The sequence below is a fragment of the Babylonia areolata genome, chromosome 17 (genome assembly GCF_041734735.1).
Source record: "Babylonia areolata isolate BAREFJ2019XMU chromosome 17, ASM4173473v1, whole genome shotgun sequence".
Taxonomy (NCBI): domain Eukaryota; kingdom Metazoa; phylum Mollusca; class Gastropoda; order Neogastropoda; family Buccinidae; genus Babylonia; species Babylonia areolata.
In genome coordinates this window covers 20,528,950-20,554,603 of record NC_134892.1, presented here as the reverse complement: position 1 = coordinate 20,554,603, position 25,654 = coordinate 20,528,950, and the positions used below count along the sequence as shown (strand labels likewise).

The following is a 25,654-nucleotide window of genomic DNA, read 5'->3' as shown; positions in this document are numbered from 1 at the left end:
ATAGGAAAGGATGAAACAAAACAAAACAAAACAAAACAAATCCCGCACTGATTGAATAACTATGTGATGGGAATCTAGCTGTAAGCAGGAATGAGACAGAAACAGAAATCCAACGATGACAGAAAGCTAGTTGATGAGAATCTAGCTGTTGGTAGGGCTGAAACAGAACACAATATCTCTTATCAAATGGATTGTTGTATGCACGTCATTTCACAATTAGTTCTCTTTTTTATTGCAGCTGAACGAAGAGAAGAACTTGATGATGAGATGAAGGTGGCTCAAGAAAAACCCAAAGCAGGCACAATCAAAGAACTGATAGAACTTGCAGATAAAGATGGATTCCGATGGTTTGGCATGGCCAACACAGCATCACGTGCAGAGAGAGAAAAACAGGCCGAGAACCTTATCAGGATGATGCAGGTATAATTATAATGATAATAATAGTATTGTTAGTGCTACTACAACTACTACTTTCTCTCAGTCTCTTTTTTTCCATTTATCTGTCTGTCACTTTGTCTCTGTTTCTGTGTATATATTCCAACCGTGCCCATAAATGGCACGGAAGAAGTCATGCCGGATTAAGGACAAGAACTCCAGGACTGCATGCACGTAAAAGTACCCTCCCCTTGTCCAGTAATCTTTCTTGTTCTTTGAAGAGAGGATCAGCTATTTTTTTGTTTCACTGTAAAGCATGTGATGACATTAGCGAAAAAAATGGACACTCTGTTCAGAGTGCAAATTCAGAGGTAAAGTGTACCATCTATTTTCTTCTACTGATGTATTAGGATTTCTACACAACACACGTATTGATGTGGGTGATCGAGATGTTTACTTTAACAATACATTTTCAGTACTTCTTTTGTTTTAGATATTTCGTTGGCACCATTGTCCTTATTACTTGTTCTACCTTGTCAGTAAGATTAAAAGCTACTGGCATTAAGTGCTCAGTGTTCTATCTGTCTGTCTCTGTGTGTGTGTGTGTGTGTGTCGAACAAATGCTAAAACAAAGCAAACAAACAAACAAAAACAACAACAACACAAACAAAAAACAAACCAACAGCAAAAAACAGCATCAAACAAAAACAAACAAACAAGCAAACAAACAAAAACACCCATTTGTGAGAACACTATTAAGTCATCGAATCTGTTCTGAAGAATATTATCTTTCCTCCACTACTAATAACAACTGATATTGTCGTCAGAAGCAGGTGACATTTGTCCTGACCTAGCCTGACCTCTCCTTTTTTCTGGTCTGATCTTGTCTTTTCTTGTCTTGACATGTCCTGTCCTGTTCTACACTGTCCTGTCCTGTCCTGTTCTACACTGTCCTGTCCTGTCCTGTGCTACACTGTTCCGTCCTGTCCTGCTCCACACTGTTCTGGCTTGTCCTGTTCTACACTATTCTGTCCTGTTCTGTCCTGTCCTGTTCTACACTGTTCTGTCCTGTCCTGTTCTACACTGTTCTGTTCTGTCCTGCTCTACACTGTCCTGTCCTGTCCTGCTCTACACTGTTCTGTCCTGTTCTACACTGTTCTGTCCTGTTCTACACTGTTCTGTCCTGTTCAACACTGTTCTGTCCTGTCCTGTTCTACAATGTCCTGTCCTGTCCTGTTCTACACTGTCCCGTCCTGTTCTACACTGTCCTGTCCTGTCCTGTTCTACACTGTCCTGTTCTACACTGTTCTGTCCTGTCCTGTTCTACACTGTTCTGTCCTGTTATACACTGTTCCGTCCTATCCTGTTCTACACTGTTCTGTCCTGTCCTGTTCTACACTGTTCTGTCCTGTTATACACTGTTCCGTCCTATCCTGTTCTACACTGTTCTGTCCTGTCCTGTTCTACACTGTTCTGTCCTGTTATACACTGTTCCGTCCTATCCTGTTCTACACTGTCCTGTCCTGTCCTGTTCTACACTGTTCTGTCCTGTTATACACTGTTCCGTCCTATCCTGTTCTACACTGTTCTGTCCTGTCCTGTTCTACACTGTTCTGTCCTGTTATACACTGTTCCGTCCTATCCTGTTCTACACTGTTTTGTCTTGTCCTGTTCTACACTGTTCTGTCCTGTCATGGTTTGTTCTTCATGTCACCTTGCCTTGTCAACGTTGGACGATTTGGTTTTTCTTAATATTATCTAAGTAATCTTATCTAAAGTAATTTAGTCCCACTCGTAGACAAGCATAAAAATATATTTATGTAACAGCCGTGTCCAGCAAATGGCGCAAATGAGGTCTCGCCATATTTAGGTCGAGAAATGTAGGACTACATGCATGTAAACATTAATTTCAGACTTACCCGTCGTTACCCTCCTGTATGCTTTATTCTCTCCCCCCGCCCCCCTCCTCCCCCTACATCCCCCCATCACCCCCCCCCCCTCTCTCCCCCTCTCCCCCCTTCTCCCCCGTCTTTTTTTTTTCTTCTTCTGTAAGGGGTGCGTGTGTCTGTGTGTGTGTGTGGGGGGGGGGAGTTACATTTTCTGTTTCTCTGACAGCTTATGGCGAAAAAATGAATGTCTAAGACCAGTTTAGAAAAGAATGAACGTCTTTTTGGTACGTTTAACATAAAAGTCACTTGCAAAGAATATTGCTAGAGCATATGGCGTCCGACGAAAAAAAAAAAAAAAAAAAGAGAGAAAAATAATATCCACTGTTCATGGTTTTCAAACCCGTAGTTAAAGTACATATATTTTCTTCTGCTGATGTATGATGATTTCTACACAACACATTCATTAATGTGGGGTGGTCGAGATGTTGATTACTTTCACAATATATTTTCAGTACTTCTTTTGTTTCGACATTTCTTTGTCACCATTGTCCTTGTCACTTGTTCCACCACGTCAGGAAGGGAGAAAGCCATTGGTATTAACGATTTCAGTGTTCAGCGTTCACTTTCTCTGTCTCTGTTGAGAAGGAAATAAATAGATAAGTAAATAGGTTGCTAGATAAAGAAAGAAAAAATGAATAAATAAATAGACAAAAAAAAACTAAATGAATAAATAACACGTTATTGCTGACCCACTGTTATGATCATGCTCTCTACGGCTACATCCCTTGTCTTTTATGCAAGGGTTATCGCCATCGGCAATAACGGTTGCCTGATGCAGATGTCCTTAGAACCAATTGTAATCTCTCTCTCTCTCTCTCTCTCTCTCTCTCTCTCTCTCTCTCTCTCTCTCTCTCTGCCTGTCTGTGTCTGTGTCTGTGTCTGTGTCTGTGTGTCTCTCTCTCCGGCTAACTTGTCCGTGATTCTGGTCTAATTTGTTTCTGGTTTCTTCTTGCCTTGATTTGACCTGACCTGACCTGTACTGTTCTGCCCTGACCTGTCCTGACCTGTACCGGTCTGTTCTTTATGTCACCTTATATTGTCAACCTCTTAACGTTTGATGGCTTGGTGAACCGTGTTGAAATGAGATCAGTTTGGCATCAGCTTTAATTAACGGGATCTCCTAACATTTTTATGCACATGTCAATGACCGTCATTGATTTTTGCTGAACAAACGTAACGCAATCCCAAGAATAAAAACTACAAGTAAAGAACGTTGACATATTGACCTGTGAACTCAGTGTCATAAATCTCAGTGAGGTGATAGCCCAGTACTGACGAGCATGCATGTCATCAACAGTAAAAGGGTTAATATTATCTGATCTCATGCATTCCTAGGATCTGGTGAGGAAGAATGGGAGTGACAAGTACGTCAAGACACAGATGACGGAGCGGATCACGGAGACAGTGGAGGAACTGGCGAAGAAGGAAGCTGCAGTCAAAGGGGTGTCCCTGAAGGAAGCCACAGCCAGGATCAAAAGACGCATCATCGAAGACAAGGTTCCAGAAACATTCACAAAGGCTGTCACTGGCTTTGTTCGTGACGCTGACAAAGGAATCAATTTCACCATGAAGACACCCGGTACTAAAAAAACAAATATCTGTTCTGTGATGTAAACAACATGTATGCAACTTTTTAGAGAGAACAACTTTGTGTCCTCGATTCTAAGAAAGGTTTGACTCAGCTGAGTTTAGTGTTCCCCGGACATTCCTTTTGAGAACCTGAAGGAAGTCAATGTTTTAACTTGGTTTAACAACAGTGTGTTGTATATCTGCAGTTTGTGTTTCAATACTGAGTAATTTAGTCCCACTCGTATGTGACTGCATCGATTATCCACTATTTTTATTTAATTTTGTAAGGTGATGAGGTTCAGCTCAGATAGATCAGTCTGCAGGATTTGTTAATTAAGTGTAGTTATGTTCATGTTCAGGTAATACTCTGCTGAAAAATTGACGGAATGATCAGCTTCAGAGACATGTTCTTGGTTTATGTGTAGGACTATGACTGTGCTTGTGTCTACTTTTCATTTCCAGGTTATTTCTTCAGATTCTACGGGACCAATATTCAGTCATGTGCGGCCCTATTTGGTCCACTGGGCTTTCAGCAGTAAAGAGAGAACAGATAATCAGTGAATAAGTTGTTTCTTTTTTTATGACCTGAATGTTGATGTTTCTGATAGCAACCCTTGTGACACAGTGTTCCTAGTGAAGGTTCTGTCGTGATCCGAAATACCGGAAAAGACAACAAAACATGGAGTGGTTGACCAGTGGTAACGCGTTCACAATGAAGCCAGAGAATCATAGAGTACGGCATCGGATCCCACACTGGCCAGAATTTCCTTTCTCTCTCCTCTAGACCTTGAGTGGTGGTCTGGACGCCAGTCATTCGGATGAGACGATAAACCGAGCCCCTGTGAGCAGCATGCAGTCAGCGCACGTAACAGAGCCCACGGCAACAAAAGAGTTGTCCCTGGCAAATTGCTGTAGAAAAGTAAAACAAATACACTTGCAGACAGAAAAAAGAAAACTATTATATATGGGTGGCGCTGTACTGTGGCGACACACCCTTGCTTTGGGAGAGCAGCCCGAATGTTTGTGACCAAAACGGAATACAATATAATTCACGGTGTGTCCTCTCAAGCGTCTGCTGAAAGTTGTTTCACACAGACCTTTGAAATACAACACCTGTATAGTTTTGCACAGCTTGTATATCTGATTTTGGGTTGTATTGATGCTGATGATTATATTTGTTGCCAGTGAATACGAACGTTGTTTGTATCTCTTTTTTATCATTTGCTGTGCTTTGCTTTTACTTGAAAATAAATGTCCAGGACAAAATAATTGAGAACTGATCAGAACTTTGTTTGAAATATCATTTTGTATTTGAATGTATATATGCACAGTATTTTTTTTCTTGAGGGTGTTCTAGATCAATAATGATGTTAAATTGATGGTGATGTATTTATTGTCAGTAGACATTAACATTGTTTATATCTTTTGAGAGCTTTGCTTTAACATTTGCTCAACTTGTTTTTGCCAGAACGTTTATCATCTATTCAGTGTGACAAGCACAGTGCTTTTCGCTTTTCCGTAAAGATCTTCCTGGTCAGTTTGCATGGTCATTTATATTCGGTTCACTGATCAAGAGCATAAAGGCAAAATTCATGAAGAAAATCCACTTTTATGGGAAAGTAGTTGTTTCACACAATTTTTGAATACAGGATCAATATGCTTTTTCACAGCTTACACATCTGATCCTGTGCTAAATTGATGATGATGTATTTGTTTCCAATGAACATGGACGTATATTTTTGTTTGTTTGTTTTAACCATTACTCTACATTGGCTTTTAAATAAAAGTCAATGACAAAATATTTGAGAGCTAATCAGATATTTGCCTGTATTTCAATCATCCAGATCAGTTTATCTGGTCATATGTATTCGGGTCAAAGATCAAGGCAAAATCGATAGAGAAAATTCACTTTGACAGTGAAATAAACTGTTCTTTCATACACAGCTTTGGGATACAATATCTATATTCTTTTGTCATAGCTTACATTTCTTTTGTGTTAAATTGCTGCTGTGTCTTTTGCCCACAACCATGTACATTGTATCGTTTTTGTTGGTTTTGTTTTAATATTTACTCTGCTTTCTAGGTACCGCCTGAAATCTGAGAAACTGCAATGAATAGTAATATGTTTGTCATTTGAGTAAAAGAAAATACAAACGCTCTGTTTCATTTACATTCAAAATTTGATATACAGCTGGCATATTTGAACGGATCAAATCGTGTAGATGCAAACCTGAATAAAACTCTTGTAACTAATAATTCAATGCCCGTTCTTCGGAATCATAGACTGTTGATGTTGACCACGAGGAGTACACAGAAGGACGGTCAATACAGGCATAAGTTGGGGAACATAAGTCTGTTACAGAGTTGGTGGATGAAGTATAGAGTGATCTCTTAACCTTTTTTCCTACTTTTGTTTTTTGTATCACGCTTTGACAAAGTTTATCGTTGATAGTTGGCTTCCTTCTTTTTGTGTGAAATTCGAAATATGCGTATTAAAAAAAAGAAAAAAAGAAAAAAAAAAGAAGAAGAAAAAACAACAACACATAATTATTGCTAAAGGCAGGTACCTGTTTTCGTTCACCATGTGACCTTTGTATCATGGCTATTATCACGATATATGTGGCACTATTTGTGACTTCATGTACCAGAAAAAACACGATGTCTCGTCATGCCAAGGGAGATAATCTGAACTTGGTGCAATGCACAGTAGGCCTGGAAATCACACACACACACACACACACACACACACACACACACACACACACACACGTGAACATTCATACCTGCATAGATGCGCGTGCATGCATACAGGCCCATTCAGCGAAAGAAAAATAACTGATTTCATTCCTTTCATGAAGTGCCCCATTTCACGCAGGCATGATTGTATGAATTTTTTTTTTCTTCTTTTATCATAGCACTTGTTTTATGCTTGTTTCCAATTTATACTAATTCAAAAGGTAACCAGGTTTGTGTGCCTCTTTTTATGTGGACGTTAAAAGGCAAGATTACAATTCATTATTTGTGTCTCGTAAACCCGATTTGGTGATGTTGCTATGGTAACCCGGATGATGTGTGTTATTTGATTTTTTGTGTGTTCGTTTGTTTTATTATTAATTGTTGTTGTTCTTTAGTTTTTCTTTATATTTAGGCGCAGTTTTATATTAAGCATTTTCAAACTGATTGTCAACAGTGGAATGCAGTAGCTCAGAGTTTATTGTCACAGGAAGTAGGAAGAATAAATCTTACAACCAATCAAGAGGAAAGAATGCTTCCCAAAAATTAAGCATAATAAATACTAAATGGTTTCAGATGAGAATAATCCACAAGAATTTGGCAATAATCGTAGTTGTTAAAGATATGGGAACATTGGCTTACCATAAATGCCAAACTATAATTTTGGTTACACCGAAACAAAGTTGTATTTATCATATGTTTCGGAAATGTCATGTTACGCAACTTTGTTTACGTCCAACGAACTTTGTGAATTACATCAAATAAGAGATTAACTGACATTATAATTTTCTTTGGATGTGAAGAGATTGTCAAAACGTATGTTACATTTAACTTTGTTATTTTTGTGGCTAAATCCTGCGTTTTTAAGTGTAAATGGGATAACAATCAGCCAGATTTCATCGCATTTAAATAAGACACAGCTAACCCATATAAATGTATTGCAAACTTACTGAAATATCTGTTAAGTAGTATTTTATATAAATATGCTCACGTAAAACTTAGTATTCTATTTGCTTCCTTTTTGAATGTGTGCTTCTTGTCTTTGTAATGACTAATGGAATCAAGGTTCAAATAAAGGCTTTGTTTGCTTTTTTCTACAGTGACTTTTGTTGATTGGCCTGTAAAAGAAATCAATGTTCCATGCCACTTGCCTGTTCCATACAATCCATAATTCTCAAAAAGTGTGGTGTGATTCGCTGAAGTTGGGGACACTTGTAGAAATAAATGCGTCACATGTTGGAGCGGTGGCCTGGTGGTAATTCAGCCAACGAGGAAGTGAGTGTGCACGGGTTCGAGTCCAACCTGCAGAGCTATCCATGGTAAAATTATGCAGACAAATCCAGTCTGACAGTCAGATATATCTGCAGACAAAAAAAAGATAAAAGAATGGTTGGCTCTGTACTGTAGCCATGCAGTCTCCCCAAGGAGAGCAGAAAAAGCTGTCGTGATAAAAAAGTTATAATAATCTACATTATATTTTCAGTTTCTCAAGGAGGCGTCACTGCGTTCGGACAAACCCATATACGCAACACCAAATCTGCTAGGCAGCTACCTGACAGCAGCATAACCCAACGTGTTATAGTCAGGCCTTGAGTGCATGCATATGCATCTGTGAACATGGCAGAGTAGATTTCTTCTGTATAATTTTGCCAGAAGGACAACACTTTTGTTGTCATGGGTTCTTTTTCAGTGCGTCAAGTGCGTGCTGCACACGAGACCTCGATTTATCGTCTCGTCCGATTTACTAGATGCTCAGTTTCATTTTCCAGTCCAACTAGAGAGAAAGGGTGACAGCGGGATTTGAACCCAGGCCCTTAACGGACTGTGTATTGGCAGATGAGCGTCTTAGCTATTCTGCCACCTTCCTCGAAGGATGCACTTAGCACTTGTAAAAGAACCTTTGGCAACGAATGTGGTGTTCATGGTAATGTTCTGCCCAAAACAATCTACTTTGATAGTTATAAAACAAAATACTTGGAGACAAGAAACAACAACAAGAACAACAGCAACAACAAGAACAACAAAAATTGGTGGCGCTGTACTGTGGCAATGCGGACTCCCTGAGCATCGAAACGTATGTGACATAAACGCATGTGAGCCCTCACACACACACACACACACACACACACACACACACACACGACACTGTCTTTACTAACATTGTCTTTAATTATTCATTTACTGCATTATAATTCATGGACTTTCCTCACATTTTAAGCAATTGATTTTACTTGTTGGCAGTAACATTGCCTTGAAAATGTTCAGTATTGTGTAAAATAATTTGCCATGCATGCTAGTGTTGGGTTGGAGATAAGTGAGATTTGTTCCAGTATAGTGACATTACTGTAATACAATTTGTAATATCAATAGTTTGTGTACACATGTTTTGAGCACAAAATAGATTCAAATGTGAAAGTTTTTTTTATTTTTTTTTATTTTTTATTTTTTATTTTTTTTATACTAATTATAGATTAGAGGTGTACGAGTGAGAGACTACAAGAGAAAATTCTTTAATCATGAGGATACTGGATATGATAAATGAAAGAGTTGTTTATTGTGTTCATATTGTGTGTGTGTGTGCGTGTGTGTTCGTGTACGTGCGTGCGTGTGTGTGTGTGTGTGTGTGTGTGTGTGTGTGTGTGTGTGTGTGTGTGTGTGTGTGTATGTATGTTTTAGGTTCTGTAACAATGATAAAGTATGACTGATAGCAGTCTACATAACTGATTTTAGACTGCTTGGAAACACACCCTGGCCTGACTGATCCATTCCTAGGGGTTGAACAATCTTGTGTATGAAATGTAACTGAACTTTATTTCTTATATGAAAACGAATTCCTTTTCACTTACACAAAAAGCAACTGTGAGTCTGAAAAATTATTTGAAACATCATTTTATGATATGTAATAGGCATGCATATGGTTGTTATCTATATTTATTTTTTCATACTGTATTACAAGTTTACTCAGCAATTATAATTCAGTAATTAACAGTTTCTGTTTTTATGCACAGTAAAATGCTCACTGTTAAGTTCCATCTTATATATTTATATCAAATACATGGTATAAAATGTAACTGAACTATGTCTATCATTTGAATTTGACTTTCATGTGTGAGCATGTAATGCAACCACAAAATACCATCGCAGATGAACTGAGCAATGTGGCCCTGCTTCTTGGTTACTGTTTTTTTCACAAAAGAAGGAAGTGTATGGTTAGCAATCATTATCATGGTAGATTCACTTTCAGGCAATTTTAACAGATAAACCTACTCAGTGGGGTATGAAACTGAGTATTGGCTGACTTCTAAAATAGCTGTATGCATGACTTTGAAGTATACACTTGAAAAAGAGTGACTGTTTTGAAAAAATGGTCTGGATCATAAAGTAATTATGTGTATATCAGGGTTATCACAAAAATCTGTAATGTGATGAAAATGTATTGTGAATGTCATTGTAATACTAATTGTAATCATAAAGCAGGTATGCACATTGTTAATACCCATACTGAGTTTTTCACATTGTGTGTGTGTGTGTGTGTGTGTGTGTGTGTGTGTGTGTGTAAGGAGGAGGAATTTTTTGTTTAATGTCCCGTCACACATATCGGTGATTGAAGACATTTTGTTAAAGTATTTATGAATACATCTGAGTATTATCGGTTAGAAGGGGTGGGAGATGTGGATGAATGGACGGTTGGGGGAAACTCTGTGTGTGTGTGTGTGTGTGTGTGTGTGTGTGTGTGTGTGTGTGTGTTGGTCACACTTTGGTGCATTTCCTCTTTCATTTAAACAAAAGCAAGTGTGAGTTAGATTTTGTTTTTCTTGTGACTTTTTAACTTTCAAAAAATAAGGGAAGAAAATATAGATAAACAATGTGAAACCCAACATAATTTTGTGTGGTCTATATTTTCATGTTGGGAGATGCACGTGACTTTTGTTTAGTGGTTGATTTTGTGTGTGGTTTGATTCAATTTTTGTAGTAAGTGCGTGAAACAAGTGAGTCTTGAAAGCCTTGCCTCTCTTGTTTCTTTTTTTTTTTTTACCCCGCTTTGTAGGCAGCCATACTCCGTTTTCAGGGGTGTGCATGCTGGGTATGTTCTTGTTTCCATAACCCACCAAACGCTGACATGGATTACAGGATCTTTAACGTGCATATTTGATCTTCTGCTTGCGTATACACACGAAGGGGGTTCAGGCACTAGCAGGTCTGCACATTTGTTGACCTGGGAGATCGGAAAAATCTCCACCCTTTACCCACCAGGCGCCGTCACCGAGATTTGAACACGGGACCCTGAGATTGAAAGTCCAACACTTAAACCATTCGGCTATTGCACCCGTCTATCTATATAGGGCACATTACGCAGGCAACACACAGATTTCTGTCAACAACACAGTATTACGTGTGGGCTCAGTGTGATATCAAACGTTGTGAGGTGCCCGGGGTTTTAACAGTCTGTCTGCAATTGTGCACAGGTGTTCAGTGTCAGGTATATTAGATATTTGTCCGTATTTGTTGGTCTGGAACATTCGCAGTCTGGTGAGATTTTGTGGGGTTTTTGTCTGTTTTTTTATGGCTATGTGGGAATGTACATGAGCGAGAATTAGAGACAGAGACCTAGACACTGACCACAGGTAAAGAGACAGAGACCTAGACACTGACAACAGGTAAAGAGACAGAGACCTAGACACTGACAACAGGTAAAGAGACAGAGACCTAGACACTGACCACAGGTAAAGAGACAGAGACCTAGACACTGACCACAGGTAAAGAGACAGAGACCTAGACACTGACAACAGGTAAGGAGACAGAGACCTAGACACTGACAACAGGTAAAGAGACAGAGACCTAGACACTGACAACAGGTAAGGAGACAGAGACCTAGACACTGACAACAGGTAAAGAGACAGAGACCTAGATACTGACCACAGGTAAAGAGACAGAGACCTAGACACTGACCACAGGTAAAGAGACAGAGACCTAGACACTGACAACAGGTGAAGAGACAGAGACCTAGACACTGACCACAGGTAAGGAGACAGAGACCTAGACACTGACCACAGGTAAAGAGACAGAGACCTAGACACTGACAACAGGTAAAGAGACAGAGACCTAGACACTGACAACAGGTAAAGAGACAGAGACCTAGACACTGACAACAGGTAAAGAGACAGAGACCTAGACACTGACAACAGGTAAGGAGACAGAGACCTAGACACTGACAACAGGTAAAGAGACAGAGACCTAGACACTGACAACAGGTAAGGAGACAGAGACCTAGACACTGACAACAGGTAAAGAGACAGAGACCTAGACACTGACCACAGGTAAAGAGACAGAGACCTAGACACTGACAACAGGTAAAGAGACAGAGACCTAGACACTGACCACAGGTAAGGAGACAAAGACCTAGACACTGACAACAGGTAAAGAGACAGAGACCTAGACACTGACAACAGATAAAGAGACAGAGACCTAGACACTGACAACAGGTAAAGAGACAGAGACCTAGACACTGACAACAGATAAAGAGACAGAGACCTAGACACTGACAACAGATAAAGAGACAGAGACCTAGACACTGACAACAGATAAAGAGACAGAGACCTAGACACTGACAACAGGTAAGGAGACAGAGACAAGAGACACAGAGAAAGAAAGACAACCAAACAACAACCTAACAACCAAACAACAACAAAACAAAGAATTACACAAGTACATTCCTATACACCCCTCCCCTCCCTCCCCCCAACGTCCCCCACCCAACCCCCAACCCCCGCCCCCCAAATCAAACAACAAACGGAAACTACCCGCTCAAGTAGGTTCCTAATAGCCATAAAAAGAGACAGAAAACCCCCCCACAAAATCTCACCAGACTCCGAATGGTCCAGACCAGCAAATACGGAGGTATATCTAATATACCCGACACTGAACACCTGTGCACAGCAATTACAGACAGACTGTTAAAACCGCGTGCTCCTCACAACGTTTTGATATCACACTGAGCCCACAAAATGTCATTGTGTTGTTGACAGAAACTTGTGTGTTGCCTCCGTAATGTGCCCGAAATAGACATCGTCAGCTCGGCTCGATAGTCTATTTGTCAGCGCAGTGACAGATCAGGTCAGCTTCTGATCCAAAGTTCGCCATTCATTACAAGTTTCGAGGCTTATGGAGTCCGCTTCGCCACAGTACAGCGCCACCACATTGTTGTTCTTGTTGTTGCTGTTGTTGTTGTTTCTTGTCTTCAAGTATTTTCTTTTATATTATATTATTATTATATTACCATGAACACCACATTCGTTGCCAAAGGTTCTTTTACATGTGCTAAGTGCATCCTTCGAGGAAGGTGGCAGAATAGTTAAGACGCTCACCTGCCAATACACAGTCCGTTGAGGGTCTGGGTTCGAATCCCGCTCTCGCCCTTTCTCTCAAGTTTCACTGGAAAATCAAACTGAGCGTCTAGTAAATCGGACGAGACGATAAACCGAGGTACCGTGTACAGCACGCACTAGGCGCACTGAAAAAGAAGCCAGTGTTGTCCTCTGGCAAAATTCAACAGAAGAAATCCACTCTGGTAAGATACACAAATATGACATATGCATGCATGCAAGACCTGACTAAAACGCGTTGGGTTATGCTGCTGTCAGGCATCTGCCAAGCAGATGTGGTGTTGCGTATATGGATTTGTCTGAACGCAGTGACGCCTCCTTGAGAAACTGAAACCGTATTGTACAATAATTATTGTAACTTTTTTTTGGTCACATTTTCTTCTGTCAGAAATCAGGCTGCTCTCTTTGGAGAGACTGCATGGCTACAGTACAGAGCCAACCATTCTTTTATCTCTTTTTTGTCTGCAGATTATATCTGACTGTCAGACTGGATTTGTCTGCATAATTTTACCATGGATAGCTCTGTTGATGCCGTGGTTTTGATTTCTGTTCTTTGTTTTTAACGTGCGCCAAGTGCATGCTACACATGGGAACTCGCTTCACTATCTCATCTGAATGACTAGCACCCAGACCACCAGTCAAGGTCTAGTGGTGGGGGTATGGGGGGTGGGGTGGGGTTTAACATTCTTGGTTCGTAGGTTGGACTCGAACCCGTGCACACTCACTTCCTCGTTGGCTGCATTACCACCAGGCCACCGCTCCAACATGTGACGCATTTATTTCTACACGTTTCCCCAACTTCAGCGAATCACACCACACTTTGTGAGAATTATGGATTGTATGGAACAGGCAAGTGGCATGGAACATTGATTTCTTTTACAGGCCAATCAACAAAAGTCACTGTAGAAAAAAGCAAACAAAGCCTTTATTTGAACCTTGATTCCATTAGTCATTACAAAGACAAGAAGCACACATTCAAAAAGGAAGCATATAGAATACTAAGTTTTGCGTGAGCATATTTATAAAAACAACAACAACAACAACTAGTTAACAGATATTTCAGTACGTTTGCAATACATTTTTATGGGTTAGCTGTGTCTTATTTAAATGCGATGAAATCCGGCTGATTATTATCCCATTTACACTTAAAAACGCAGGATTTAGCCACAAGAATAACAAAGTTAAATGTAACATACGTTTTGACAATCTCTTTGCATCCAAAGAAAATTATAATGTCAGTTAATCTCTTATTTGATGTAATTCACAAAGTTCGTTGGACGTAAACAAAGTTGCGTAACATGACATTTCCGAAACATATGATAAATACAACTTTGTTTCGGTGTAACCAAAATTATAGTTTGGCATTTATGGTAAGCCAATGTTCCCATATCTTTAACAACTACGATTATTGCCAAATTCTTGTGGATTATTCTCATCTGAAACCATTTAGTATTTATTATGCTTAATTTTGGGGAAGCATTATTTCCTCTTGATTGGTTGTAAGATTTATTCTTCCTACTTCCTGTGACAATTAAACTCTGAGCTACTGCCTTCCACTGTTGACAATGAGTTAGAAAATGCTTAATATAAAACTGCGCCTAAATATAAAGAAAAACTAAAGAACAACAACAATTAATAATAAAACAAACGAACACACAAAAAATCAAATAACACACATCATCCGGGTTACCATAGCAACATCACCAAATCGGGTTTACGAGACACAAATAATGAATTGTAATCTTGCCTTTTAACGTCCACATAAAAAGCGGCACACAAACCTGGTTACCTTTTGAATTAGTATAAACTGGAAACAAGCATAAAACAAGTGCTATGATAAAAGAAAAACAAACATTTCATACAACCATGCCTGCGTGACATGGGGCACTTCATGAAAGGAATGAAATCAGTTATTTTTCTTTCGCTGAATGGGTCTGTATGCATGCACGCGCATCTATGCAGGTATGAATGTTCACGTGTGTGTGTGTGTGTGTGTGTGTGTGTGTGTGTGTGTGTGTGTGTGTGTGTGTGTGTGATTTCCAGGCCTACTGTGCATTGCACCAAGTTCAGATTATCTCCCTTGGCATGACGAGACATCGTGGTTTTTCTGGTATATGAAGTCACAAATAGTGCCACATATATCGTGATAATAGCCATGATACAAAGGTCACAAGGTGAACGAAAACAGGTACCTGCCTTTAGCAATAATTATGTGTGTTTTTTTTTTTTTTTCAATACGCATATTTCGAATTTCAACGATAAACTTTATCAAAGCTTGATACAAAAAACAAAAGTAGGAAAAAAAAGGTTAAGAGATCACTGTATACTTCATCCACCAACTCTGTAACAGACTTATGTTCCCCAACTTATGCCTGTATTGACCGTCCTTCTGTGTACTCCTCGTGGTCAACATCAACAGTCTATGATTCCGAAGAATGGGCATAGAATTATTAGTTACAAGAGTTTTATTCAGGTTTGCATCTACACGATTTGATCCGTTCAAATATGCCAGCTGTATATCAAGTTTTGAATGTAAATGAAACAGAGCGTTTGTATTTTCTTTTACAGTGACATTCTCAAATGACAAACATATTACTATTCATTGCAGTTTCTCAGATTTCAGGTGGTACCTACAAAGCAGAGTAAATATTAAAACAAAACCAACAAAAACGATACAATGTACATGGTTGTGGGCAAAAGACACAGCAGCATCAATTTAACACAAAAGAAATGTAAGCTATGACAAAAGAATATAGATATTGTATTCCAAAGCTGTGTATGAAAGAAGTTTATTTCACTGTCAAAGTGAATTTTCTCTATCGATTTTGCCTTGATCTTTGACCCGAATACATATGACCAGGTAAAATGATCTGGATGATTGAAATACAGGCAAATATCTGATTAGCTCTCAAATATTTTGTCATTGACTTTTATTTAAAAGCCAAAGCAGAGCAATGGTTAAAACAAACAAACAAAAATATACGTCCATGTTCATTGGAAACAAATACATCATCATCAATTTAGCACAGGATCAGATGTGTAAGCTGTGAAAAAGCATACATATCCTGTATTCAAAAATTGTGTGAAACAACTACTTTCCCATAAAAGTGGATTTTCTTCATGAATTTTGCCTTTATGCTCTTGATCAGTGAACCGAATATAAATGACCATGCAAACTGACCAGGAAGATCTTTACGGAAAAGCGAAAAGCACTGTGCTTGTCACACTGAATAGATGATAAACATTCAGGCAAAAACAAGTTGAGCAAATGTTAAAGCAAAACCCTCAAAAGATATAAACAATGTTGATGTCTACTGACAACAAATACATCACCATTAATTTAACATCGTTATTGATCTAGAACACCCTCAAGAAAAAAATACTGTGCATATGTACATTCAAATACAAAATGATATTTCAAGCAAAGTTCTGATCAGTTCTCAATTATTTTGTCCTGGACATTTATTTTCAAATAAAAGCAAAGCACAGCAAATGATAAAAAAGAGATACAAACAACGTTCATATTCACTGGCAACAAATATAATCATCAGCATCAATACAACCCAAAATCAGATATACAAGCTGTGCAAAACCATACAGATGCTGTATTTCAAAGGTCTGTGTGAAACAACTTTCAGCAGACGCTTGAGAGGACACGCTGTGAATTATGTTGTATTCCGTTTTGGTCACAAACATTCGGGCTGCTCTCCCAAAGCGAGGGTGTGTCGCCACAGTACAGCGCCACCCATATATATAATAGTTTTCTTTTTTCTGTCTGCAAGTTTATTTGTTTTACTTTTCTACCATTTACAAGAGTTTTATTCAGGTTTGCATCTACACGATTTGATCCGTTCAAATATGCCAGCTGAAATGACAAGCATATCATTACTGTTCATTGCAGTTTCTCAGATTTCAGGTGGTGCCTAGAAAGCAGAGTAAACATTAAAACAAAACCAACACAAAAGATACAATGTACATGGTTGTGGGCAAAAGACACAGCAGCATCAATCTAACACAAAAGAAATGTAACCTATGACAAAAGAATATTGATATTGTATTCCAAAGCTGTGTGTGAAAGAACAGTTTATTTCACTATCAAAGTGAATTTTCTCAACCGATTTTGCCTTGATCAGTGAACCGAATACAAATGACCGTGCAAACTGATCTGGAAGATCTTTACGGAAAAGCGAAAAGCACTGTGCTTGTCACACTAAACAGATGAGCAAATGTTAAAATCCCCAAAAGATACAATGTTAATGTCTACTGACAACAAATACATCACCATCAATTTAACATCTTTTTTTTTAAATTATCTAGATCACCCTTAAGGGAAAAAAAATCTGTGCATATACACATTCAAATACAGAATGATATATCAAGCAAAGTTCTGATAAATTCTCAATTATTTTGTTCTAGACATTAATTTTCAAATAAAAGCAAAGCACAACAAATGATAAAAAAGAGATACAAACAACGTTCGTATTCACTGGCAACAAATATAATCATCAGCATCAATACAACCCAAAATCAGATATACAAGCTGTGCAAAACCATACAGATGCTGTATTTCAAAGGTCTGTGTGAAACAACTTTCAGCAGACGCTTGAGAGGACACGCTGTGAATTATATTGTATTCCGTTTTGGTCACAAACATTCGGGCTGCTCTCCCAAAGCGAGGGTGTGTCGCCACAGTACAGCGCCACCCATACATAATAGTTTTCTTTTTTTCTGTCTGCAAGTGTATTTGTTTTACTTTTCTACAGGAATTTGCCAGGGACAACTCTTTTGTTGCCGTGGGCTCTGTTACGTGCGCTGACTGCATGCTGCTCACGGGGGCTCGGTTTATCGTCTCATCCGAATGACTGGCGTCCAGACCACCACTCAAGGTCTAGAGGAGGGAGAAAGGAAATTCTGGTCAGTGTGGGATCCGATGCCGTACTCTATGATTCTCTGGCTTCATTGTGAACGCGTTACCACTGGTCAACCACTCCATGTTTTGTTGTCTTTTCCGGTATTTCGGGTCACGACAGAACCTTCACTAGGAACACTGTGTCACAAGGGTTGCTATCAGAAACATCAACATTCAGGTCTTAAAAAAACAAACAAACAACTTATTCACTGATTTTCTGTTCTCTCTTTGCTGCTGAAAGCCCAGTGGACCAAATAGGGCCACACCAGGACTGAAAGACTGAATATTGGTCCCGTAGAATCTGCAGAAATAACCTGGAAAGGAAAAGTAGACACAAACACAGTCATAGTCCTACACATAAACCCAGAACATGTCTCTGAAGCTGATCATTCCGTCAATTTTTCAGCAGAGTATTACCTGAACATGAACATAACTACACTTAATTAACAAATCCTGATCTATCTGAGCTGAACCTCATCACCTTACAAAATTAAATAAAAATATTGGATAATCGATGCATTCACATACGAGTGGGACTAAATTACTCAGTATTGAAACACAAACTGCAGATATACAACACACTGTTGTTAAACCAAGTTAAAACATTGACTTCCTTCAGGTTCTCAAAAAGAATGTCCGGGGAACACTGAACTCAGCTGAGTCAAACCTTTCTTAGAATCGAGGACACAAAGTTGTTCTCTCCAAAAAGTTGCATACATGTTGTTGTTTACATCACAGAACAGATATTTGTTTTTTTAGTACCGGGTGTCTTCATGATGAAATGGATTCCTTTGTCAGCGTCACGAACAAAGCCAGTGACAGCCTTTGTGAATGTTTCTGGAACCTTGTCTTCGATGATGCGTCTTTTGATCCTGGCTGTGGCTTCCTTCAGGGACATCCCTTTGTCTGCAGCTTCCTTCTTCTCCAGTTCCACCACTGTCTCCGTGATCCGCTCCGTCATCTGTGTCTTGACGTACTTGTCTCTCCCATTCTTACTCACCAGATCCTAGGAATGCATGAGATCAGATAATATTAACCCTTTTACTGTTGATGACATGCATGCTCGTCAGTACTGGGCTATCACCTCACTGAGATTTATGACACTGAGTTCACAGGTCAATATGTCAACGTTCTTTACCTGTAGTTTTTGTTCTTGGGATTGCGTTACGTTTGTTTAGCAGAAATCAATGACGGTTATTGACATGTGCATAAAAATGTTAGGAGATCCCGTTAATTAAAGCTGATGCCAAACTGATCTCATTTCAACACAGTTCACCAAGCCATCAAACGTTAAGAGGTTGACAAGATAAGGTGACATAAAGAACAAACCGGTACAGGACAGGACAGGACAGGACAGAACAGGACAGGTCAAGTCAAGGCAAGAAGAAACCAGAACAGAAACAAATTAGACCAGAATCAAGGACAAGTTAGCCGAAGAGAGAGACACACAGACACAGACACAGGCAGACAGAGAGAGAGAGAGAGAGAGAGAGAGAGAGAGAGAGAGAGAGAGAGAGAGAGAGAGAGAGAGAGAGAGATTACAATTGGTTTTAAGGACATCTGCATCAGGCAACTGTTATTGCCGATGGCGATAAACAACCCTTGCATAAAAGACGAGGGATGTAGCCGTAGAGAGCATGATCATAACAGTGGGTCAGCAATAATGTGTTATTTATTCATTAAGTTGTTTTTTTGGTCTATTTATTTAAGTTTTTTTCTTTATTTATCTATCTATCAACCTATTTACTTATCTATTTATTTCCTTTTCAACAGAGACAGAGAAAGTGAACGCTGAACACTGAAATCGTTAATGTCAATGGCTTTCTCCCTTCCTGACGTGGTGGAACAAGTGACAAGGACAATGGTGACAAAGAAATGTCGAAACAAAAGAAGTACTGAAAATATATTGTTAAAGTAAACAACATCTCGACCACCCCACATTAATGAATGTGTTGTGTAGAAATCATCATACATCAGCAGAAGAAAATATATGTACTTTAACTACGGGTTTGAACCATGAACAGTGGATATTATTTTTCTCTTTTTTTTTTCGTCGGACGCCATATGCTCTAGCAATATTCTTTGCAAGTGACTTTTATGTTAAGCGTACCAAAAAGACGTTCATTCTTTTCTAAACTGGTCTTAGACTTTTGTTTTCGCCATAAGCTGTCAGAGAAACAGAAAATGTAACTCCCCCCCCCCACACACACACAGACACACGCACCCCTTACAGAAGAAGAAAAAAAAAAGACGGGGGAGAAGGGGGGAGAGGGGGAGAGAGGGGAGGGGAGAGGGGGGGGGGGTGATGGGGGGATGTAAGGGGAGGGGGGGGAGAGAGAATAAAGCATACAGGAGGGTAACGACGGGTCAGTCTGAAATTAATGTTTACATGCATGTAGTCCTACATTTCTCGACCTAAATATGGCGAGACTTCATTTGCGCCATTTGCTGGACACGGCTGTTACATAAATATATTTTTCTGCTTGTCTACGAGTGGGACTAAATTACTTTAGATAAGATTACTCAGATAATATTAATAAAAACCAAATCATCCAACGCTGACAAGATAAGATGACATGAAGAACAAACCAGGACAGGACAGAACAGTGTAGAACAGGACAGGACAGTGTAGAACAGGACAGGACGGAACAGTGTAGAGCAGGGCAGAACAGTGTAGAGCAGGACAGGACAGGACAGTGCAGAACAGGACAGGACGGAACAGCGTAGAACAGGACAGGACAGAACAGTGTACAGCAGGACACAACAGTGTAGAACAGGACAGAACAGTGTAGAACAGGACAGAACAGTGTAGAGCAGGACAGAACAGTGTAGAGCGGGACTGGACGGAACAGTGTAGAACAGGACTGGACGGAACAGTGTAGAGCAGGATAGAGAAGGACAGGACAGAAAAGTGTAGAACAGGACAGGTCAGTATAGAACAGGACAGGACAGAACAGTGTAGAACAGCACAGGACAGAACAGTGTAGAACAGGACAGGACAGAACAGTGTAGAAGAGGACAGGCCAGTGTAGAACAGGACAGGACAGAACCGTGTAGAACAGGACAGGACAGAACAGTGTACAGCAGGACAGGTCAATGTAGAACAGGACAGGTCAGTGTAGAACAGGACAGGACAGTGTAGAACATGACAGGTCAGTGTAGAACAGGACAGGACGGAACAGTGTAGAACAGGACTGAACGGAACAGTGTAGAGCAGGACAGGACGGAACAGTGTAGAACAGGACAGGACGGAACAGTGTAGAGCAGGACAGGACAGTGTAGAACAGGACAGGACAGAACAGTGTAGAACAGGACAGGACAGAACAGTGTAGAGCAGGACAGAACAGTGTAGAACAGGACAGGACAGAACAGTGTAGAGCAGGACAGGACAGTGTAGAACAGGACAGGACAGAACAGTGTAGAACAGGACAAGCCAGAACAGTGTAGAACAGGACAGGACAGAACAGTGTAGAACAGGACAAGCCAGAACAGTGTAGAACAGGACAGGACAGAACAGTGTAGAACAGGACAAGCCAGAACAGTGTAGAACAGGACAGGACAGAACAGTGTAGAGCAGGACAGAACAGTGTAGAACAGGACAGGACAGAACAGTGTAGAACAGGACAAGCCAGAACAGTGTAGAACAGGACAGGACAGAACAGTGTAGAGCAGGACAGGACAGTGTAGAACAGGACAGGACAGGTCAAGACAAGATAAGACAAGATCAGACGAGAAAAAAGGACAGGTCAGGCTAGGTCAGGACAAATGTCACCTGCTTCTGACGACACTGTCAGTTGTTATTAGTAGTGGAGGAAAGATAATATTCTTCAGAACAGATTCGATAACTTAATAGTGTTCTCACAAATGGGTGTTTTTGTTTGTTTGCTTGTTTTTGTTTGATGTTGTTTTTGTTTGTTTGCTTTATTTTAGCATTTGTTCGAGACAGACACACACACACACACACACACACACACACACAGAGAGAGAGAGACTCAGAGAGAGAGAGAGAGAGAGAGACAGGCAGACAGACAGACAGACAGAGACAGTCAGAGAGAACACTGAGCACTTAATGCCAGTAGCTTACTGACAAGGTAGAACAAGTAATAAGGACAATGGTGCCAACGAAATATCTAAACAAAAGAAGTGCTGAAAATGTATTGTTAAAGTAAACATCTCGATCACCCACATTAATAAGTGTGTTGTGTAGAAATCCTAGTACATCAGCAGAAGAAAATAGATGGTGCACTTTACCTCTTAATTTGCACTCTGAACAGAGTGTCCATTTTTTCCTTTTCTTTTCTTTTTTTTTTCAAACATTTTTATTCAATTTTTACATTGTTAAACACACACACACAGAGAAACAAAAAGAAGTACTACTACCAGTACTACTACTAATAATAATAGTAATAATAACACAGCCACAAGAACATGCTGGCAAAGATCAATGAATCAAGATCAAATATAAGTCGCCGGGCACAGTCTAAGGAGTCTGATAAATTGTAGGTTGTCAACCTCACAATAAATGACACATATGTGGCCATACTTTAAATTGCATAGTAAGATACAAAATATAGTAATAACAATATCAGAACTGTATGACACAATATATATTCTTATTTCAATTTGTATTAAAAAACAAGGATTTATATGGAGACCATTTGCTGATAAAATCATTATAAAGAAAGTTTTTCCTAGCTATATATTCTTCAACTGTATATCTGTATTCCATTTTTTTTTTATGAAACCCTGCAGAACAGGTTCAGTGCTGTTGATCTTGCGTTGGTGCAAGTATTGTTTAGCCAGCAACAAAATGAAATAAAAAGTGGGATCAGTGACTATATTTTTGTCATGTCCAAGTATGACTAATGGTTCAGTTAATTGCAAATTTTGAGCATTTGGGCATCTTTCGTTAACCAGATCCATTAATTCTTGCCAGAAACGTTGGATGGTTGTACACTGCCAAAACATGTGTCTAATACTATCTTTCATTGTGTTGCAAAAACTACACAGGTCATTGTTAAGTACACCCATCTCTTTAAGTATAACATTTGTCCCAAGGCACCTGTGCACAATTCTGATCTGAAACCATTTCAGTTTAACATCTGGAATATTACAAATGTACAAAAAACATTTTCTCCAGTCATGAACAATGTTGAGTTTTTCATCCCATTTTGAACAAGAGTGTCCATTTTTTTCGCTAATGTAATCACATGCTTTACAGGGAAACAAAAAAATAGCTGATCCTCTCTTCCAAGAACAAGAAAGATTACTGGACAAGGGGAGGGTACTTTTACGTGTGGGCAAGGTTGGAATATATTTTTGTGCTTTTAATATATATATATATATATATATATATATATATATATATATATATATATATATATATATAGTGTGTGTATGTGTGTGTGTGTGTGTGTGTGTGTGTGTGTGACAGGCGGATAAATGGAAAAAAAAGAGACAGTGAGAGAAAGTAGTAGTTGTTGTAGTAGCAGTAACAATACTATTATTATCATTATAATTATACCTGCATCATCCTGATAAGGTCCTCGGCCTGTTTTTCTCTCTCTGCACGTGATGCTGTGTTGGCCATGCCAAACCATCGGAATCCATCTTTATCTGCAAGTTCTATCAGTTCTTTCATGGTGTCTGCTTTGGATTTTTCTTGAGCCTTCTTAATCTCATCATCAAGTGCTTCTCTTGGTTCAGCTGCAATAAAAAGAGAACTAACTGTGAAATGACGTGCATATAACAATCCACTGGATAAGAGATATTGTGTTCTGTTTCAGCCCTACCAACAGCTAGATTCTCATCAACTAGCTTTCTGTCATCGTTGGATTTCTGTTTCTGACTCATCCCTGCTTACAGCTAGATTCCCATCACATTATTCAATCAGTGCGGGATTTTGTTTGTTTTGTTTTGTTTTGTTTTGTTTTGTTTCATCCTTTCCTATACAGCTCGATTCCCATCACATATCTAAACCAGACCATGATCTGGAAACGACAAATAAAACACAGTGATAATGATTTGCAAGTGATGTTTTAAATCTCAGAAATTCTTTGAATATTTGCTGTTTGCAAATCTGTATATTCACGAGTGTAAAATGAGGCTTTTTTAATTTTTTTAAAATTTTTTACAACGCATTGCATTTTTTAAAGCTTGTTTTTATTCAGTTCAAAAAGTACAAAGCGGTATGTTGTCACAGTCATAAGCTTTGTCAATGTTGTTATTTTCTAATAGAAAAAAAGAAGATACATCATGAATTTATTAATATAAGGGGGAACATGGGTAAGGTGTAAGTAGATAACCTGTATGGGTAAAAAACATAATCGGAACATTTGATATTAATCAATATAAAGGGGAACAGGTAAAATCTATTGATATGAGGGGGAAGAGGGGGTAAGGTGCAAGTACACAACTGTGTGGAGAAAAAATAATCGGGGCAATTTACATACGAGTGGGACTCGATTACAATGTGGTAGCTTGACATACAGACTTCGTTTGTATCACATAATTTCCAGTGGAAGATACAATATCGGGCCTCAAGGATATGATGTTACTTGGTAAAAAACAACAACAACAACAAACAACAAACAACAACAACAACAAACCCAACCTTTTCTGCACATGAACTTTGTGTATGAATTCTGTAATAAAGAGCTGTATCAAACATTAGAAATAAAAGTAAAATGAATCTTATTAGTCAGGCAGCCGAGTGGAAGTAACAAATTAGTCCAAGAACACTGGCTTATAAAAAGTTATATGGTATCCATGTGTTCTGAAAATCCAAATATCGTAAGTTTATTCACACTATGTAATCATCTGTTTTGAACCTTTGTTTAAACTTACAAGGAAATACTCTCAAAAGAGGAACAGCTTTGTTCATTTTACATTCTGTTTTGCCAGCAATAGTATAAAGAAAACAATGGCATCAGCGTGTATATGTCGATCAACTCCAAGGATAACGAAGCTTTTTGTCAACTGCATATTATTAGTCGGGGACTTTGTCCTGCCACCTGATGTGGAGTAGTCTGCGAAAACAGCTCAGGTGGCAGCGACTGAGCAGTTTGGTGTGTCTGCTGTAGACAGTCCAGGTCTCACTGGCGTAAAAGAGTGTGGTATGGACAACTGCACAGTAGACCTTCAGCTTGGTGGTAGCGCTGAGTCCTCTCCGCTCCCAGACGTTCTCACAGTCTCCCAAAGCGGCGCTGGCATTGGCGATCCTGTTGTTAACCTCAGCGTCTATGTTCACTGCGAGACAGCCTGCTGCACAGGTAGGTGAAGTTGTCAACTGCCTGAAGGTTCTGCCCCTTCACTGTTATGTGCGGCTCCTGGTATGACTTTCCTGGGGCAGGCTGGTACGTAACTTCGGTCTTTTTGGTGCTGATGGTGAGACCGAAGTTGTCGCAGGTTTGTGAGAAGTAAATATTTCACACTGCATCTTCTGCTCTGTGCTGGCATTGCGTGCACAGTCATCAGCAAACAAACAGTCTATGATGCCAGTCTCTTTCACCTTTGTAACAGCCTGCAGGCGCCTGAGGTTGAACAATCTCCTGTCAGTCCTGTACCTGACGTTGATATCTTCTTCGCAGTCACGGAAGGCATCTGTCAGCATGGCAGAGAATACCATTCTGAACAGAGTGGGGGCGAGAACGCAGCTTGTTTGACACCGTTTGTCATTGGGAAGGCCTCTGACTCGTCTCCGTCATCCAGAACTTTCACCTTCGTGGAACTGCCGG

At 39.5% G+C, this 25,654-nt stretch overlaps 2 protein-coding genes across 2 annotated transcripts; one reads left to right on the top strand and one right to left on the bottom strand.

Annotated features, from left to right (window-relative positions):
- Positions 1-220: 220 nt before the first annotated feature.
- LOC143291750 (uncharacterized) lies at positions 221-7,720 on the top strand. The gene is made up of 2 exons (XM_076601830.1): positions 221-420; positions 3,660-7,720. The coding sequence occupies exons 1-2, from the start codon at positions 268-270 to the stop codon at positions 3,936-3,938; spliced, it is 432 nt and encodes a 143-aa protein (XP_076457945.1). The 5' UTR covers positions 221-267; the 3' UTR covers positions 3,939-7,720.
- Positions 7,721-14,985: 7,265 nt separating this feature from the next.
- On the bottom strand, positions 14,986-23,641 carry LOC143291749 (uncharacterized). The gene is made up of 2 exons (XM_076601828.1): positions 23,443-23,641; positions 14,986-18,924 (listed from the first exon to the last, which is right to left on the bottom strand). The coding sequence occupies exons 1-2, from the start codon at positions 23,557-23,559 to the stop codon at positions 18,646-18,648; spliced, it is 396 nt and encodes a 131-aa protein (XP_076457943.1). The 5' UTR covers positions 23,560-23,641; the 3' UTR covers positions 14,986-18,645.
- Positions 23,642-25,654: the final 2,013 nt, after the last annotated feature.

Excerpts from the sequence above, each read along its gene's own strand:
- LOC143291750 (XM_076601830.1), top strand. The coding sequence starts at position 268 with ATGAAGGTGGCTCAAGAAAAACCCAAAGCAGGCACAATCAAAGAACTG. Across the intron at positions 421-3,659 it reads ACCTTATCAGGATGATGCAG|GATCTGGTGAGGAAGAATGG; the intron begins GTATAATTATAA and ends ATGCATTCCTAG.
- LOC143291749 (XM_076601828.1), bottom strand. The coding sequence starts at position 23,559 with ATGAAAGAACTGATAGAACTTGCAGATAAAGATGGATTCCGATGGTTT. Across the intron at positions 18,925-23,442 it reads ACCTTATCAGGATGATGCAG|GATCTGGTGAGTAAGAATGG; the intron begins GTATAATTATAA and ends ATGCATTCCTAG.